General features: G+C 43.4%; 1 protein-coding gene across 9 annotated transcripts in view; it reads left to right on the top strand.

Annotated features, from left to right (window-relative positions):
• LOC115178743 (syntaxin-binding protein 5) overlaps nt 1-16668 on the top strand; it is a 144817-nt gene that overhangs the window by 66540 nt on the left and 61609 nt on the right. For all 9 annotated transcript variants that reach the window (XM_029740420.1, XM_029740304.1, XM_029740140.1 and 6 more), the window contains one exon: nt 15988-16122. In XM_029740420.1, the coding sequence (XP_029596280.1) occupies nt 15988-16122 (135 nt within the window). The remainder of the gene's footprint in view (nt 1-15987; nt 16123-16668) is intronic.

Below are 16668 nucleotides of genomic sequence, written 5' to 3'. Positions count from 1 at the left end.
GTTCTAGGTTTGTATTTCTATGTGGTCTCTAGTCTTTTGTATTTCTTTGTCTAGTTTATTGGGGTTGGACTCTCAATTGGAGGCAGGTGTTTTCTAGTTGCCTCTGATTGAGAGTCCTATATATGGGTATGTGTTTGGTTAAGTGTTTGTGGGAGATTGTTTCTTGTTTTGCATGTGTGAGCATGACAAGACTGTTTTGTTGTTCGTGCGTTCGTCTTTTGTTATTTTGGTGTTCTCTTGATTTAAAATAAATACAAGATGAGCATCCACATTCCTGCTGCATTTTGGTCCTCTATTCCCGACGACAACCGTTACAAGGAGAAAGCATCCGAGCGAGCAAACAGCACCCCTCTGTCTCTGTACGTGTAGCCCATCTATCTGATGCTTTCTGGTCAAAAAGAGTATGATATTGTTGCCGCCCGTTGCATTGAATGCAAGGGAAGCCAACAAGCATTGGCCTCCCTTGATAAGAAATGTGTTTATTTTTAGCCATTTTCATGTAGACTTGATGGTGTGTTTTGGATCATTATCTTGCTGCATGACCCAGCTGTGCTTCAGCTTCAGCTCACATATGAATGGCCTGACATTCCTTTGTAGAATTCTCTGATACAGAGCAGAATTCATGGTTCCTTCTATTAAGGCAAGTCGTCCAGGTTCTGAGGCAGCAAAGCATCCCAAAACCATCACACTACCACTACCATGCTTGACCGTTGGTATAAGGTTCTTACTGTGGAATGCAGTGTTTGGTTTTTCCCAGACATAATGGGGCCCATGTTGTCCAAAAGGTTATACTTTTGACCCATCTGTCCATAGAACATTCTTCCAAGATTCTTGATGATCATGCAGGTTCCAGGTGTTTTTTTTTGGCAAACTTGGGTTAACATATATGTCAGAAAACCCAAACCACAGCTAAATGCAGCATCATAAATGTTGACAAAATACATAACAATTATTTTAAGAATTATAGATACAGAACTCCTTTATGCAATCGCTATGTCAGATTTTAAAATAGCTTTTCAGCGAGAGCACATTTTGCAATATTCTGAGTACATAGCTCAGCCATCACAGGCTAGCTATTCAGACACCCGCCAACTTCGGGGCTCACTAAACTCAGAATTACTATTAGAAAAATTGGATTACCTTTGCTGTTCTTCGTCAGAATGCACTCCCAGGACTTCTAGTTCAACAACAAATGTTGTTTTGGTTCCAAATAATCCATAGTTATATCCAAATACCTCCATTTTGTTCATGCGTTCAGGTCACTATCCAAAGGGTAACGCGCGAGCGCATTTCGTGACAAAAAAATTCAAAATGTTCCTTTACCGTACTTAGAAGCATGTCAAACGCTGTTTAAAATAATTTTTTATGCTATTTTTCTCGTAAAATAGCAATAATATTCCAACCGGACAACGTTGTATTGATTCAAAGAGGGAAAGAAAAAAATGATGAGGTCTCGTGAATGCGCATCTCCAGTCTCTCTGTCACCAGACAGTCCACTGACAAACTAAGCTGCTGTTTTCTGCCCAGAGACAGGAGACATGTCAATCCGGTTTCTGAAGGCTTTAGGGAGCCAATGGAAGCCTTAGAAAGTGTCACGTAACAGCACAGATACTGTTATTTCAATAGAGATGCAACAGAAGGACTACAAATTGTCAGACAGGCCACTTCCTGCTTGGAATCTTCTCAGGTTTTTGCCTGCCATATGAGTACTGTTATACTCACAGACACCATTCAAACCGTTTTAGAAACTTTAGAGTGTTTTGTATCCAAATCTACTAATAATATGCATATTCTCATTTCTGGGCAAGAGTAGTAACCAGTTTAAATCGGGTACGTTTTTTATCCGGCCGTGAAAATACTGCCCCCTATCCCAGACAGGTTAAAGGTCTTACTCACATCGGCTGCAGAGAGCGTGATCACACAGTCTTCCGGAACAGCTAGTGCTCTCATGCATGTTTCAGTGTTATTTGCCTCAAAGCGAGCATAGATGTTTAGCTGGTCTGGTAGGCTCGTGTCACTGGGCAGCTCTCGTCTGTGCTTCCCTTTGTAGTCTGTAATGGTTTGCAAGCCCTGCCACATCCGACGAGCGTCAGAGCAGGTGTAGTACGATTCGATCTTATATTGACGCTTAGCCTGTTTGATCGTTCATCGGAGGGCATAGCGGGATTTCTTATAAGCTTTCGGGTTAGAGTCCCGCTCCTTGAAAGCGGCAGCTCTAGCCTTTAGCTCAGTGCGGATGCTGCCTACAATCCATGGCTTCTGGTTGGGGTATGTACATATGGTCACTGTGGGGATGACGTCATCAATGCACTTATTGATGAAGCCAATGACTGATGTGGTGTACTCCTCAATGCCATCGTAGGAATTCCGGAACATATTCCAGTCTGTGCATGCAAAACAGTCCTGTATCTTAGCATCTGCTTCCTCTGACCACTTTTTTTATTCATCAAGTCATCGGTGCTTCCTGCTTTAATTTTTGCTTGTAAGCAGGAATCAGGAGGATAGAATTATGGTCAGATTTGCCAAATGGAGGGCGAGGGAGAGCTTTGTATTTGTCTCTGTGTGTGGAGTATAGGTGGTCCAGAGTTATTTTTCCTCTGGTTGCACATTTAACATGCTGATAGAAATTTGGTAAGACTGATTTAAGTTTCCCTGCATTAAAGTCCCCGGCTACTAGGAGCGCCACCTCAGGGTGAACGCTTTCTTGTTTGCTTATGGCGGACTACAGCTCATTCAATTCTGTCTTTGTGCCAGTCTCTGACCGTGGTGATATGTAAACAGCTACAAAGAATACAGATGAAAACTCTCTCAGTAGGTAGTGTGGTCTTCAGCTTATCATGAGATACTCTACCTTAGGCGAGCAATAGCTCGAGACTTCCTTAGATATCGTGCACCAGCTGTTGTTTACAGAAATACATAGACCGCCGCCCCTTGTCTTACCAGACTCCGTTGCTCTATCCTGCCGGTACATCATATAGCCAGCCAGCTGTATGTTGATATTGTTGATATTGCAACGACTCCGTGAAGCATAAGATTTTACATTCCTTTTACATTTCACGTCACTGTATATCACCGTGGCAAGGCATATGAACTAACGAATTATAGAGCAAACAACGCAATTATCACAACTCATAGGTTGTAATATGGCTTTTTTCCCTGGTTTGTTTTCCCCAGTGATTTTAGCCACGCACCGCTACTGCTCTCGAACGCAGCCTGCCTGCCTCCCTGAGTAACAAGAGTGAACTCAACAGACAATATGACACAGAGCTGAGGGGAGGATGGGGTGAGGATGAGGACGGGAAGGAGGGAGACTCAAAATATCTTCCTTTCCACACATACAACCTCTCACGTCGTTTGCCATTCATTTCCATGTACCCTCCCTCCCTCTCTGAGTTTCCTCTAACAGTGTTTTCCGTTAAATACAGCTCACTTCAGCCTCAGTGTGTCAGGCCAGTTAAAACAAGGTGGCCATTTTTCTTGTCAACAAACTGACAGAGATCTCACTAGAACTGTCACAACATTCTAGAACACTTGAGAACAGAACAGGCTGTGAAACCGAACCAAATCAAACCCTTATTTATCCCAAAACTCCCTCTTTCACCAAAACTGGAAAATACCTGTTTGATACGGTTTGATATTCTGTGGCTGAAATGCTCACGCACGTCTTGGGATGTTGTTGAAACAGCCACAGCCGACGAGTCCACTTATCAAACCTCTAAGTGACACTGAAGAGGTTACTTTATGTTGCTGATCGCTGTATAGTTGGGGTTAAACAAATTAGTAAAGTGTCAGTAGAAGCCTGCTTGGCTGAACGTCAGTCACGGATAATAACGCTCCGGCTAGTAGCAAAGTTTCTGGTTGGCACAGATCTAAGATCAGCTTAGCCTCACCCAATGTTAAACTATAATTAACTGCTCTTCAGGATTAGAGAAACTCTCAAACGCTCCCCCTTCATATCCTTCATCATCTCCTTCATCATCTCCTTTGTCATCTCCATAATCTCCTTGTCTCCTCTCCTTCACCACGGCTGATCAGAAAGGAGCTGATGTGTTGCAGAAAGCCCTCCCAGCCATCACCTTGACTGATCCAGTCCCACTAGATCATTGGAGATGAGGAGAAAGTCCTGTTGGAGTGGTGTTGTGGCTGAGTCAGTGGGTTGGTGAGAGGGGCTGGAGAAAAGAATAGGTGGAGAGGAGAAGGGATGATGAGAGCTGAGGAGTAGGGAGGAGAGGAGAGCAGAGGAGAGGAGAGGAAAAAAGGGAGAGGGGAGGGGAGGAAAGGAGAGTGAGGAGAGGATAGGAAAGAAGAGGAGGTGGGATGAGAGGAGATTATTTAAAAGAAATAAGACAAGAGTAAAGGAGAAGAAAGTAGAGAAGCGAAGAAATCTTGCCTAGTCATTGTAGCGGTGGGGGACTGCAAATGCCGGCTTTTTAAGCATTTTTTTTTTTTACTCCATCGTCATCACAGGCTGAGTAAGATGAAGCTCATGTCATACAAGTACATTCTCTCCACAAACAGAACCCCAACCACAGGACATACTGCATACTGGAGGCACAAATATCCACTGCATATGTAGTTCCCTAGAATCCCATTGGACTGGGTTAGTATACGGTAGAGAGTGGAGAATCACATTTGTTTGGTCTGGGTTCAGTGTAGGCTGGGCCGGTTAGTTCAAAGCTGATCTGAGAGCATAACCAATTAGAGGGCAGCCCACACAGCCCACATCTAAAAGAAAGGGGACAGAGGACTTCATTGACCAAATACTTTTTAATAATGCAGCCCACACACCACACACATGCACATGCACAGACAGACAGACAGACAGACAGACAGACAGACAGACAGACAGACAGACAGACAGACAGACAGTCAGACAGTCAGACAGTCAGACAGACAGACAGACAGACAGACAGACAGACAGACAGACAGACAGACAGACAGACAGACAGACAGACAGACAGACATGCACTCTCCGACCACTCAAACACTTCACTTCCCAAGTGGCTATCACGTTGCCTCTCATTTAATTTATATTTTCTTCGTTTTTTTCATCCCTTTTTTCCTGGGAGGAGATGAAGTGAGGGACATTGGGCTGAGTTATGTAATAGAAGGAGGAGAGATATTTTTAGGATGTGCATTCCCCAGTTCCAAACGGATTCTCCTATATTTTTTTATCATAGGAAATGACATCATACAGTACGTAACGAGTGGCAACCTCAGAATGTGTCTGATCAGATCATGTTTCATTGTTTTTAAATAGTTAATCTATCATCTTGGCACTGTAGATTATCATTGCTTAGGAAATGTGTTCAGCCTGCAGCCTCAATTCTTGGGATGTGTCGTGACCACTTAAAGTTGGGATCATCCTAGAGAAGCGTCTTCTCCTTTTCACACAGTTCTGAGCTGTAGTTTGAATCAGAGTTTGATTATTAGTTACATTGTATTGTTTTTATTTGGTCATATTGCTTTCACATTACCAAATGTCAAAATAACTAAAACTCCTAAACAAAACTACGCGTCCATGCAAGTAATTTGTTTATTAGACAAAAATGCTCATGTTAATTAAATCATCTATGATTATCAAGAAGCATAACTTGTGTCCCAAACTTCACATTACTTTCGCTTTGGTCTTCCAACATGCATGAGGAAACCGCGCAATATCTGCTCTAACTGTCATGTGAATAGGCTATGTTCAGTAGCCTATATCCCTGGAACTGCCCGTCTCTCCTAATCTGCATCGGATGAGCTCATAAATGCGATGCTGCTACTCAAATAATGTTTCAGAGATATTAAGTTATGATGCTGTGTGCAGCAGTTCATCAAATGTTCGCAGTCAAACAACCAATAATACTGTGCGACTCTGGTTCTTTTCCTGTGTTTGGTCCGGACTGCATTCTCTCCTGCAGTGAACTGCATTATGGAATGAATTGAAATACAAGTCTTTGAGTATGAAGGTGAATTTTGTTTGTGTGCAGGTGTTGTATGGGTGTGTTTGAATGTGATCAAGGAAGTGTGTTCTGTGTATAATCATTTATGTGTGTGTGTGTGTGTTATGCGAAACCACCCTTTTTGAGCAAACCATGGTGCACTGTTTAGTGTGCTCCCAAGTGTGGATAGAGTGTTCACACCAGTCCAAACAGACCGAACTAATGCCATATGTCCACCAGATGCACATGCGTTTTGCCGTATGTTGTTTTAGCAAGATGTCTAGCCCATATTTTCCATACTAGATGCACATGTGCTTCGCAAGGCTGCAGAACGGTTTGCAGCATGAAGAAAATCATCTTCGCCCTGTTTGACCAAAGCTAATAATTAGAACAGATTGAAGTTATTCTTCTATGGAGCTACTGGTTTCATAGGCTGGCAGAGCTACCAACAAATCAAATCAAATTCAAATCAAATGTATTTATATAGCCCTTCGTACATCAGCTGATATCTCAAAGTGCTGTACAGAAACCCAGCCTAAAACCCCAAACAGCAAGCAATGCATGTGAAAGAAGCACGGTGGCTAGGAAAAACTCCCTAGGAAAAACTCCCTAGAAAGGCCAAAAACCTAGGAAGAAACCTAGAGAGGAACCAGGCTATGAGGGGTGGCCAGTCCTCTTCTGGCTGTGCCGGGTGGATATTATAACAGAACATGGTCGAGATGTTAAAATGTTCATAAATGACCAGCATGGTCAAATAATAATAATCATAGTAGTTGTCGAGGGTGCAACAAGCACGTCCGGTGAACAGGTCAGGGTTCCATAGCCGCAGGCAGAACAGTTGAAACTGGAGCAGCAGCACGGCCAGGTGGACTGGGGACAGCAAGGAGTCATCATGCCAGGTAGTCCTGAGGCATGGTCCTACGGCTCAGGTCCTCCGAGAGAAAGAAAGAAAGAGAGAAAGAGAGAATTAGAGAGAGCATATTTAAATTCACACAGGACACCGGATAAGACAAGAGAAATACTCCAGATGTAACAGACTGACCCTAGCCCCCCGACACAAACTACTGCAGCATAAATACTGGAGGCTGAGACAGGAGGGATCAGAAGACACTACCAACAGACTGGCACCAGGACGCATTACAACATCTAGCTGATTTCATAGGCTGGCAGAACTACCAACAGACTGGCACCAGGACGCATTACAACATCTAGCTGATTTCATAGGCTGGCAGAACTACCAACAGACTGGCACCAGGACGCATTACAACATCTAGCTGATTTCATAGGCTGGCAGAACTACCAACAGACTGGTACCAGGACGCATTACAACATCTAGCTGATTTCATAGGCTGGCAGAACTACCAACAGACTGGTACTAGGACGCATTACAACATCTAGCTGATTTCATAGGCTGTCAGAGCTTCCAACAGACTGGTGCTTTACAACGATTCATCTATTTTGTTTCTATTCTTCTGTCACATTAATCTCTAGCAACATCAATAAATTGAACTGGTTGTTCCTGTATACGGTACTGATTTCAAATCATGATGGCATGCTAAATTACCAGCAGAACAGTTATGTGTGTATTAATTTTGTTGGCTGGTTTGCACTACCCAAGCGTAGTAATGATGCATTGTCCCAGTGTCATTCTTACCGGTGACAAATTTCCAGTCATCCAGATGGTATCTTCTCATCTCTAACTACAAATCAAATCAAATCAAATCAAATGTTATTGGTCACATACACATGGTTAGCCGATGTTAATGCGAGTGTAGCGAAATGCTTGTGCTTCTAGTTCCGACCATGCAGTAACATCTAACTAGTAATCTAACATTTTCACAACAACCTTTTACAGTGTAAAGGAATGAATAAGAATATGGATGAGCGATGGCCGAACAGTATAGAGTACAGTATATACATATGAGATGAGTAATGTAGGATATGTAAACATTATATAAAGTGGCATTGTTTAAAGTGACTAGTGATACATTTATTACATCAAATGTTTTATTGTTAAAGTGGCTAGAGATTTGAGTCTCAATGTTAGTGATGGCTGTTTAACAGTCTGATGGCCTTTGATGCACCTGTACTGACCTCGCCTTCTGGATGATAGCGTGGTGAACAGGCAGTGGCTCAGGTGGTTGTTGTCCTCGATGATCTTTTTGGCCTTCCTGTGACATCGGGTGGTGTAGGTGTCCTGGAGGGCAGGTAGTTTGCACCCGGTGATGCGTTGTGCAGACCTCAATACCCTCTGGAGAGCCTTACGGTTGTGGGCAGAGCAGTTGCCGTACCAGGCGGTGATACAGCCCGACAGGATGCTCTCGATTGTGCATCTGTAAAAGTTTGTGAGTGTTTTTGGTGACAAGCCAAATTTCTTCAGCCTCCTGAGATTGAAGAAGCGCTGTTGCACCTTCTTCACCACTCTGTCTGTGCGGGTGGACCATTTCAGTTTGTCTGGGATGTGTACACCAAGGAACGTAAAACAGTCCACCTTCTCCGTTGATGTGGAGAGGGGGGTGCTCCCTCTGCTGTTTCCTGAAGTCCACGATCATCTCCTTTGTTTTGTTGACGTTGAGTGTGAGGTTAATTTCCTGACACCACACTCCGAGGGCCCTCACCTCCTCCCTGTAGGCTGTCTCGTCGTTGCTGGTAATCAAGCCTACCACTGTAGTGTCGTCTGCAAACTGGATGATTTTGAGTTGGAGGCATGTATGTCCACGCAGTCATGGGTGAACAGGGAGTACAGGAGAGGGCTGAGAACGCACCCTTGTGGGGCCCAGTGTTGAGGATCAGCGGGGTGGAGATGTTGTTACCTATCCTCACCACCTGGGGGTGAGGACCCAGTTGCACAGGGCGGGGTCGAGACCCAGGGTCTTGAGCTTAATGACGAGTTTGGAGGGTACTATGGTGTTAAATGCTGAGCTGTAATTGATGAACAGCATTCTTACATAGGTATTCCTCTTGTCCAGATGGGTTAGGGCAGTGTGCAGTGTGATTGCGATTGCGTCGTCTGTGGACCTATTGGGGCGGTAAGCAAATTGGAGTGGGTCTAGGGTGTCAGGTAGGGTGGAGGTGATATGATCCTTGACTACTCTCTCAAAGCACTTCATGATGACGGAAGTGAGTGCTATGGGTTGAGAGTCATTTAGCTCAGTAACCTTAGCTTTCTTGGGAACAGGAACAATGGTGGCCCTCTTGAAGCATGTGGGAACAGCAGACTGGGATAGGGATTGATTGAATATGTCCGTAAACACACCAGCCAGCTGGTCTGCACATGCTCTGAGGACGCGGCTAGGGATGCCGTCTGGGCCGGCAGCCTTGCAAGGGTTAACACGTTTAAATGTTTTACTCACATTGGCTGCAGTGAAGGAGAGCCCGCAGGTTTTGGTAGTGGGCCGTGTCGGTGGCACTGTATTGTCCTCAAAGCGAGCAAAGAAGTTGTTTAGTTTGTCTGTGAGCAAGACATCGGGGTCCACGACGGGGCTGGTTTTCTTTTTGTAGTTTGATTGACTGTAGACCCTGCCACATACCTCTCGTGTCTGAGCCGTTGAATTGCGTCTCTACTTTGTCTCTATACTGACGCTTAGCTTGTTTGATTGTCTTGCGGAGGGAATAGCTACACTGTTTGTATTCGGTCATGTTTCCGGTCGCCTTGCCCTGATTAAAAGCAGTGCTTCGCGCTTTCAGTTTTACGCGAATGCTGCCATCAATCCACATTTTCTGGTTGGGGAAGGTTTTAATAGTCGACGTGGGTACAACATCACCGATGCATTTGCTAATAAACTCGCTCACTGAATCAGCGTATACATCAATGTTGTTGTTCGACGCTATCCAGAACATATCCCAGTCCACATGATCGAAGCAATCTTGAAGCGTGGAATCAGATTGGCCGGACCAGCGTTGAACAGATCTGAGCACGGGAGCTTCCTGTTTTAGTTTCTGTCTATAGGCTGGGAGCAACAAAATGGAGCCGTGGTCAGATTTGCCGAAAGGACGGCGAGGGAGGGCTTTGTATGCTTTGTGGAAGTTAGAGTAACAATGATCCAGAATTTTGCGCATTCGATATGCTGATAAAATTTAGGGAGCCTTGTTTTCAGATTAGCCTTGTTATAAATGCAGCCTCAGGAAATGTGGTTTCCAGTTTACATAGAGTCCAATGAAGTTCTTTCAGGGCGGTCGAGGTGTCTGCTTGGGGAGGATATACACGACTGTGATTATAATCAAAGAGAATTCTCATGGTAGATAATGCAGTTGGCATTTGATTGTAAGGAATTTTACGTCAGGTGAACAAAAGGACTTGAGTTCCTGTATGTTGTTATGATCACACCACGACTCGTTAATCATAAGGCATACCCCCCAGCCCTTCTTCTTACCAGAGAGATGTTTGTTTCTGTCGGCGCGATGCGTGGAGAAACCAGGTGGTTGTACCGACTCTGATAACGTATCCCGAGTGAGCCATGTTTCCGTGAAACAGAGAATGTTACAATCTCTGACGTCTCTCTGGAAGGCAACCCTTGCTCGGATTTCGTCTACCTTGTTGTCAAGAGACTGGACATTGGCGAGTAGTATACTCGGGAGCGGTAGGCAATATGCCCGTCTACGGAGCCTGACCAGAAGACCGTTCCGTCTGCCCCTTGTGCAGCACCGTTGTTTTGGGTCGCTTGCTGGGAGCCGATCCATTGTCCTGGGTGGTGGACCAAACAGAGGATCCGCTTTGGGAAAGTCGTATTCCTGGTCATAATGTTGGTAAGTTGACATTGCTCTTATATCCAATAGTTCCTCCCAGCTGTATGTAAAAAGAGTTAAGATTTCCTGGGGTAACAATAGCCGTCATGACTACCTATGCATGTGTGATCTGTTGTGTGTCCTGGTTAAGCATGTGTTTGTGTATGCATGAATGAGTGATTGTGTTTTGTTATGTAAGTATATTGGTGTCCGCGAGTGTTCACCTGCTTTGTGATTTTGTTTGTGTGTGTGCAGGGGCGGATTGACCATCTGGCATTTCGGTCAAAAGGAAAAAAATGGTTTGGCGTTTTAGAAATGCCAGGTTCACAGTCTGCCCGTGTGTGTATGTGTGTGCGTGCGAGTGTGTGTGTGTATGCATGTCGAGCAGCCTGACACCTCTCCTCAAAACCATGAATATATTAATTATACTGCAGAGCAGTGGAGTGTAGACAGGGACCAGCTCTACCCAGGTGTGTGTGTGTTTGTGTATAGTCTGACAGTGTGCACTGCTTCTCACTACTGCCCTGCAGCCAGAAAGATACTGAGATACAGAGAGGGAGAGGGAGAGAGGGAGAAAAACACCTAGAGAAAGAGAGGGCGAGGAGGCGGGTTGGATTTGGGGAGCAAGTGAAAAAGATAATCTAAAAGATGGACACGGGAAGAGAGAGAGGAAGGGAGAGGAGAAGATTGGATGGGAGGAAAAGGAGAGGGAGAGCTGTTTGTACAGCTGTGTGCATGTGTGAGAGGTGTGTGATGTTTAAGATGAGGGAGGAAAATATTTTGGGGGCCTTATTTCCATTACAGCATATCCTCTCTGGGCTAGGTGGCACCAAATTGTCCCACCTACGTAACAGCCAGTTGAATCCTGTGGCGCGATTTTCAAAACGTTTGAAATGCTATTACTTCAATTTCTCAAACATATGACTATTTTACAGCTATTTAAAGACAAGACTCTCGTTAATCTAACCACACTGTCCGATTTCAAAAAGGCTTTACAACGAAAGCAAAACATTAGATTATGTCAGCAGAGTACCCAGCCAGAAATAATCAGCCACCCATTTTTCAAGCTAGCATATAATGTCACAAAAACCCAAATCACAGCTAAATGCAGCACTAACCTTTGATGATCTTCATCAGATGACACACCTAGGACATTATGTTATACAATACATGCATGTCTGTTCAATCAAGTTCATATTTATATCAAAAAACAGCTTTTTACATTAGCATGTGACGTTCAGAAAAAGCATACCCCCCGCAAACTTCCGGGGAATTTACTAACAATTTACTAAATTACTCACGATAAACGTTCACAAAAAGCATAACAATTATTTTAAGAATTATAGATACAGAACTCCTCTATGCACTCGCTATGTCCGATTTTAAAATAGCTTTTCGGTGAAAGCACATTTTGCAATATTCTCAGTAGATAGCCCAGCCATCACGGCTAGCTATTTAGACACCCAGCAAGTTTAGCACTCACCAAAGTCAGATTTACTATAAGAAAAATGTTATTACCTTTGCTATTCTTCGTCAGAATGCACTCCCAGGACTTCTACTTCAATAACAAATGTTGGTTTGGTCCCAAATAATCCATAGTTATATCCAAACAGCGGCGTTTTGTTCGTGCGTTCAAGACACTATCCGTATGGTAAAGAAGGGTTACGAGCACGACGCATTTCGTGACAAAAAAATTCTAAATATTCCATTACCGTACTTCGAAGCATGTCAACCGCTGTTTAAAATCAATTTTTATGCCAATTTTCTCTAAAAAAGCGATAATATTCCGACCGGGAGTCGTTGTATCCGTTCAAAGAGAGAGAGAAAGTAAGCATGGAGTCGACTCGTGCACGAGCCTTAGTCTCATAGTACTCTGACCGGCCACTATCCAAACGCGCTAATGTATTTCAGCCAGAGCCTGCAAAGCCACGATTCAGCTTTTTGCCGCCTTCTGAGAGCCCATGGGAGCCGTAGGAAGTGTCACGTAACAGCAGAGATCCCCTGTATTGGATAGAGATAATCAAGAAGGCCAAGAAATGAGTTCTGTTATACTCACAGACACCATTCAAACAGTTTTAGAAACTTTGGAGTGTTTTCTATCCAAAGCTAATAATTATATGCATATTCTAGTTTCTGGGCAGGAGTAATAATCAGATTAAATCGGGTACGTTTTTTATCCGGCCGTGAAAATACTGCCCCCTAGTCATAACAGGTTAATTGGGTCAACAACATGTCAGTTCATGCTGCAAGAACTCTGATAGGTTGGAGAATGTCCTCCGAAGTTGTCATAATTACTGTGTAAGTCTATGGAAGGGGATGAGAACCATGAGCCTCCTAGGTTTTGTATTGAAGTCAATGTACCTCTGTCCTCTGGCTACACCGTGGTGCTACCCTACAGAGTGCTGTTGAGGCTACTGTAGACCTTCATTCCAAAACAGTGTGTTTTAATCATTTATTTGGTGACATTAATATATTTGGTATAGTTTTATCTAAAAAGGATAACATTTTTAATGTTTCACTATTTTTATTTTTATAAAATTCATTGAGGAGGATGGTCCTCCCCATCCTCCTCTGAGGAACCTCCACTTGTGTGTATGTGTGTGACTCTGCGTGCATGTGTGTCCAGTCCAACAGAATCGGATGATACTCATGTTCATGAGTTGTGTATCATACGTCATTGGGGCCCCTTGACTAGTCAGGGAACGGCAGGGATGAGCAGAGCCTATGGGACAGGACCACTTTAAGGGCTCTTGTACCAATCCCTGTAGCCAACAGGGCAGAACCAGACCCAGACAGACAAAGAGAAGAAGGAGAGAGAGAGAGAGAAAGAGGAGAGGTAGAGACAGAGAGTGGAAGAGAGACAGAGGAGAGAGGGAGAGGGAGGGGAGAGAGAGAGTGGGAGAGATAGAGAGCGAAAAAGGGAGGAGAGATAGGACATGGATAATGATGGATGATGCAGGAATGGTGTGATGCGTCATGCATACAGCCTATGATTCTCATGCTAAAACTCTCAAAAGGCTGCAGTGTGCATTTTTGAAGGGCATTTTTGGATCAGATGTGGGCTTGAATCCTACAAAGTGGTTGACTATCTCCTCTTCATTCACCATTTGATACCCAACCCTTAGTTAACTCTACAATAATGCTATTCTACTTCCTCTCTTCTTTCCTCTCCCTCCTTCCCTGGGGGAGTGTGGTTCTGGTCAGAAGTGATCTGTTCAGGTATATCAGGCCTGGTTTGATGACTGAGTCGACCCACGTTGGTCCTTTTTTATTCATGAAGCACCATTAGGAAGTCTTGAAGGGCTTCTTTTAACTTCTCTAGGACCGGCGGGACGAATTCGTCCCACCTACGTAACAGCCAGTTGAATCCTGTGGCGCGATATTCAAATACCTTTGAAATGCTATTTCTTCAATTTCTCAAACATATTACTATTTTACAGCTATTTAAAGACAAGACTCTCGTTAATCTAACCACACTGTCCGATTTCAAAAAGGCTTTACAACGAAAGCAAAACATTAGATTATGTCAGCAGAGTACCCAGCCAGAAATAATCAGCCACCCATTTTTCAAGCTAGCATATAATGTCACAAAAACCCAGAAGACAGCTAAATGCAGCACTAACCTTTGATGATCTTCATCAGATGACACACCTAGGACATTATGTTATACAATACATGCATGTTTTGTTCAATCAAGTTCATATTTATATCAAAAAACAGCTTTTTACATTAGCATGTGACGTTCAGAACTAGCATACCCCCCGCAAACTTCCGGCGAATTTACTAACAATTTACTAAATTACTCACGATAAACGTTCACAAAAAGCATAACAATTATTTTAAGAATTATAGATACATTACTCCTCTATGCACTCGATATGTCCGATTTTAAAATAGCTTTTCGGTGAAAGCACATTTTGCAATATTCAACGTAGATAGCCCGGCATCACAGGGTTAGCTATTTAGACACCCACCAAGTTTAGCCTTCACCAAAGTCAGATTTACTATTAGAAAAGTTTGATTACCTTTCCTGTTCTTCGTCAGAATGCACTCCCAGGACTTCTACTTCAATAACAAATGTAGGTTTGGTCCAAAATAATCCATAGTTATGTTCCAACAGCGACGTTTTGTTCGTGCGTTCTAGACACTATCCCAATGGTAAATAACGGTCATGCGCACGCCGCATTTCGTGACAAAAGATTTCTAAATATTTCATTGCCGTACCTCGAAGCATGTCAACCGCTGTTTAAAATCAATTTTAATGCCATTTTTCTCGTAAAAAAGCGATAATATTCCGACCGGGAATCTGCAATTAGGTAAAAAGCCGAAAGAAAATACAGCACGGGGTCGAATCAGGCACGCGCCTAGGCCCTTTGTCCTCTGATCGGCCACTTGGCAAAGGCGATTATGTGTTTCAGCCTGAGGCTGCCTCGACATCGTTCAGGTTTTTCCCGGGCTCTGAGAGCCTATTGGAGCCGTAGGAAGTGTCACGTTACAGCTAAGATCCTGACTCTTCAATAAACAGAAGCAAGAACAACAACACCTTGTCAGACAGGCCACTTCCTGCATGAAATCTTCTCAGGTTTTTGCCTGCCATAGGAGTTCTGTTATACTCACAGACACCATTCAAACAGTTTTAGAAACTTTAGGGTGTTTTCTATCCAAAGCCAATAATTATATGCATATTCTAGTTACTGGGCAGGAGTAGTAACCAGATTTAATCGGGTACGTTTTTTATCCGGCCGTGCAAATACTGCCCCCTATCCCCAACAGGTTAGAGAGCTGATTCCAGGTCAAAATGACTAGTTGGGGATAGATGACCGTTGGGACCTAGGTAGAGACTGATGGGGTGTTCATAGGCTTTTAATCATTCATTAAACTACATCTAGATAGATGGATGGATGAATTGATGGATTGATGGCGGAAGGACAAGTGGAATGATTGGACGAAGTGATGAAAGATAGAAGATGAAACAGATTGATGAAAGGTAGAGAAGGAGGGAAGGAAGAGTAATATGTGTTCTGGTCCAGTCCTCTCCTCTTGAATCAGTCCGGTAATTAGGTGCCCAAAAGAGTTTTAAGCACCTCTACCGTCACCTTGGTCTTAGCTAAGCATTATTTATCTCACTGTAGAAATCAATACACACTGAGGAAGATTCTTGATCTACACAGTTTCTGTGTTGTAAAATGCAAATCAGTTATCACCAGCAATATCCTTCTGTCTTTCTTTTCTCTCTCTCTTTGTCTAATACTATTACTTTTACTACCTCTCTGTGTCTCTATCTCTCTCTTAGCTGTTACATACATTTTCTCACTCTTTTCTCTCTGTTTTCCAGGATCACATTCGTCCACCTGCCATTCCAGAGTAAATGGCTGTACATCGGCACAGAGAAAGGAAACATCCACATCGTCAACGTGGAGTCGTTCACACTCTCAGGCTACGTCATCATGTGGAACAAAGCCATCGAACTGTGAGTGGAGCTTACACTGGTGGAATGGAGAGCCCTATCAAAGAACATCTTACAGTTGTAGGATCTTAATTTGATCACTCTTTTGTTGCTTAGAATTTTTAGTGCGGGAAATGCTGATGAACTTCATGATTTACATAAATTCACTGAAAATCCACACTAACACACGGTTATATAAACAGTATTGCACTTTTATTGTAGCCTACTCAAGCAGAATTATGGAATCAATGTTCAAATCCTGTTATTGCAGGATTATTTTGCTGTGACAATATAGGTAAAATTAAGATCCTACATGCTAAAAAGGTCACGAGTGAATTATGCAAGAGCTCTAGAGCAGAAACAACATGAGGTATGTCAACAGCAACACAAACACCCTGTGAAATAGCAGTGTCTTAATACTTTAACCCAGTGTTGAAGAGGCCTAGTAACTAAGAGTCAGAACTAGTGATTCACATCCTTTCTCCTTCACACCTGCGGTTAGTAAAGCCACCAGTTATGGATTAAGCATAGAGGTGACTACGCTTAATCCATAACTGGTAGTTTTACTAA

Source organism: Salmo trutta, chromosome 1 (assembly GCF_901001165.1).
Source record: "Salmo trutta chromosome 1, fSalTru1.1, whole genome shotgun sequence".
NCBI lineage: Eukaryota > Metazoa > Chordata > Actinopteri > Salmoniformes > Salmonidae > Salmo > Salmo trutta.
This window is presented reverse-complemented; position numbering and strand designations above follow the sequence as displayed.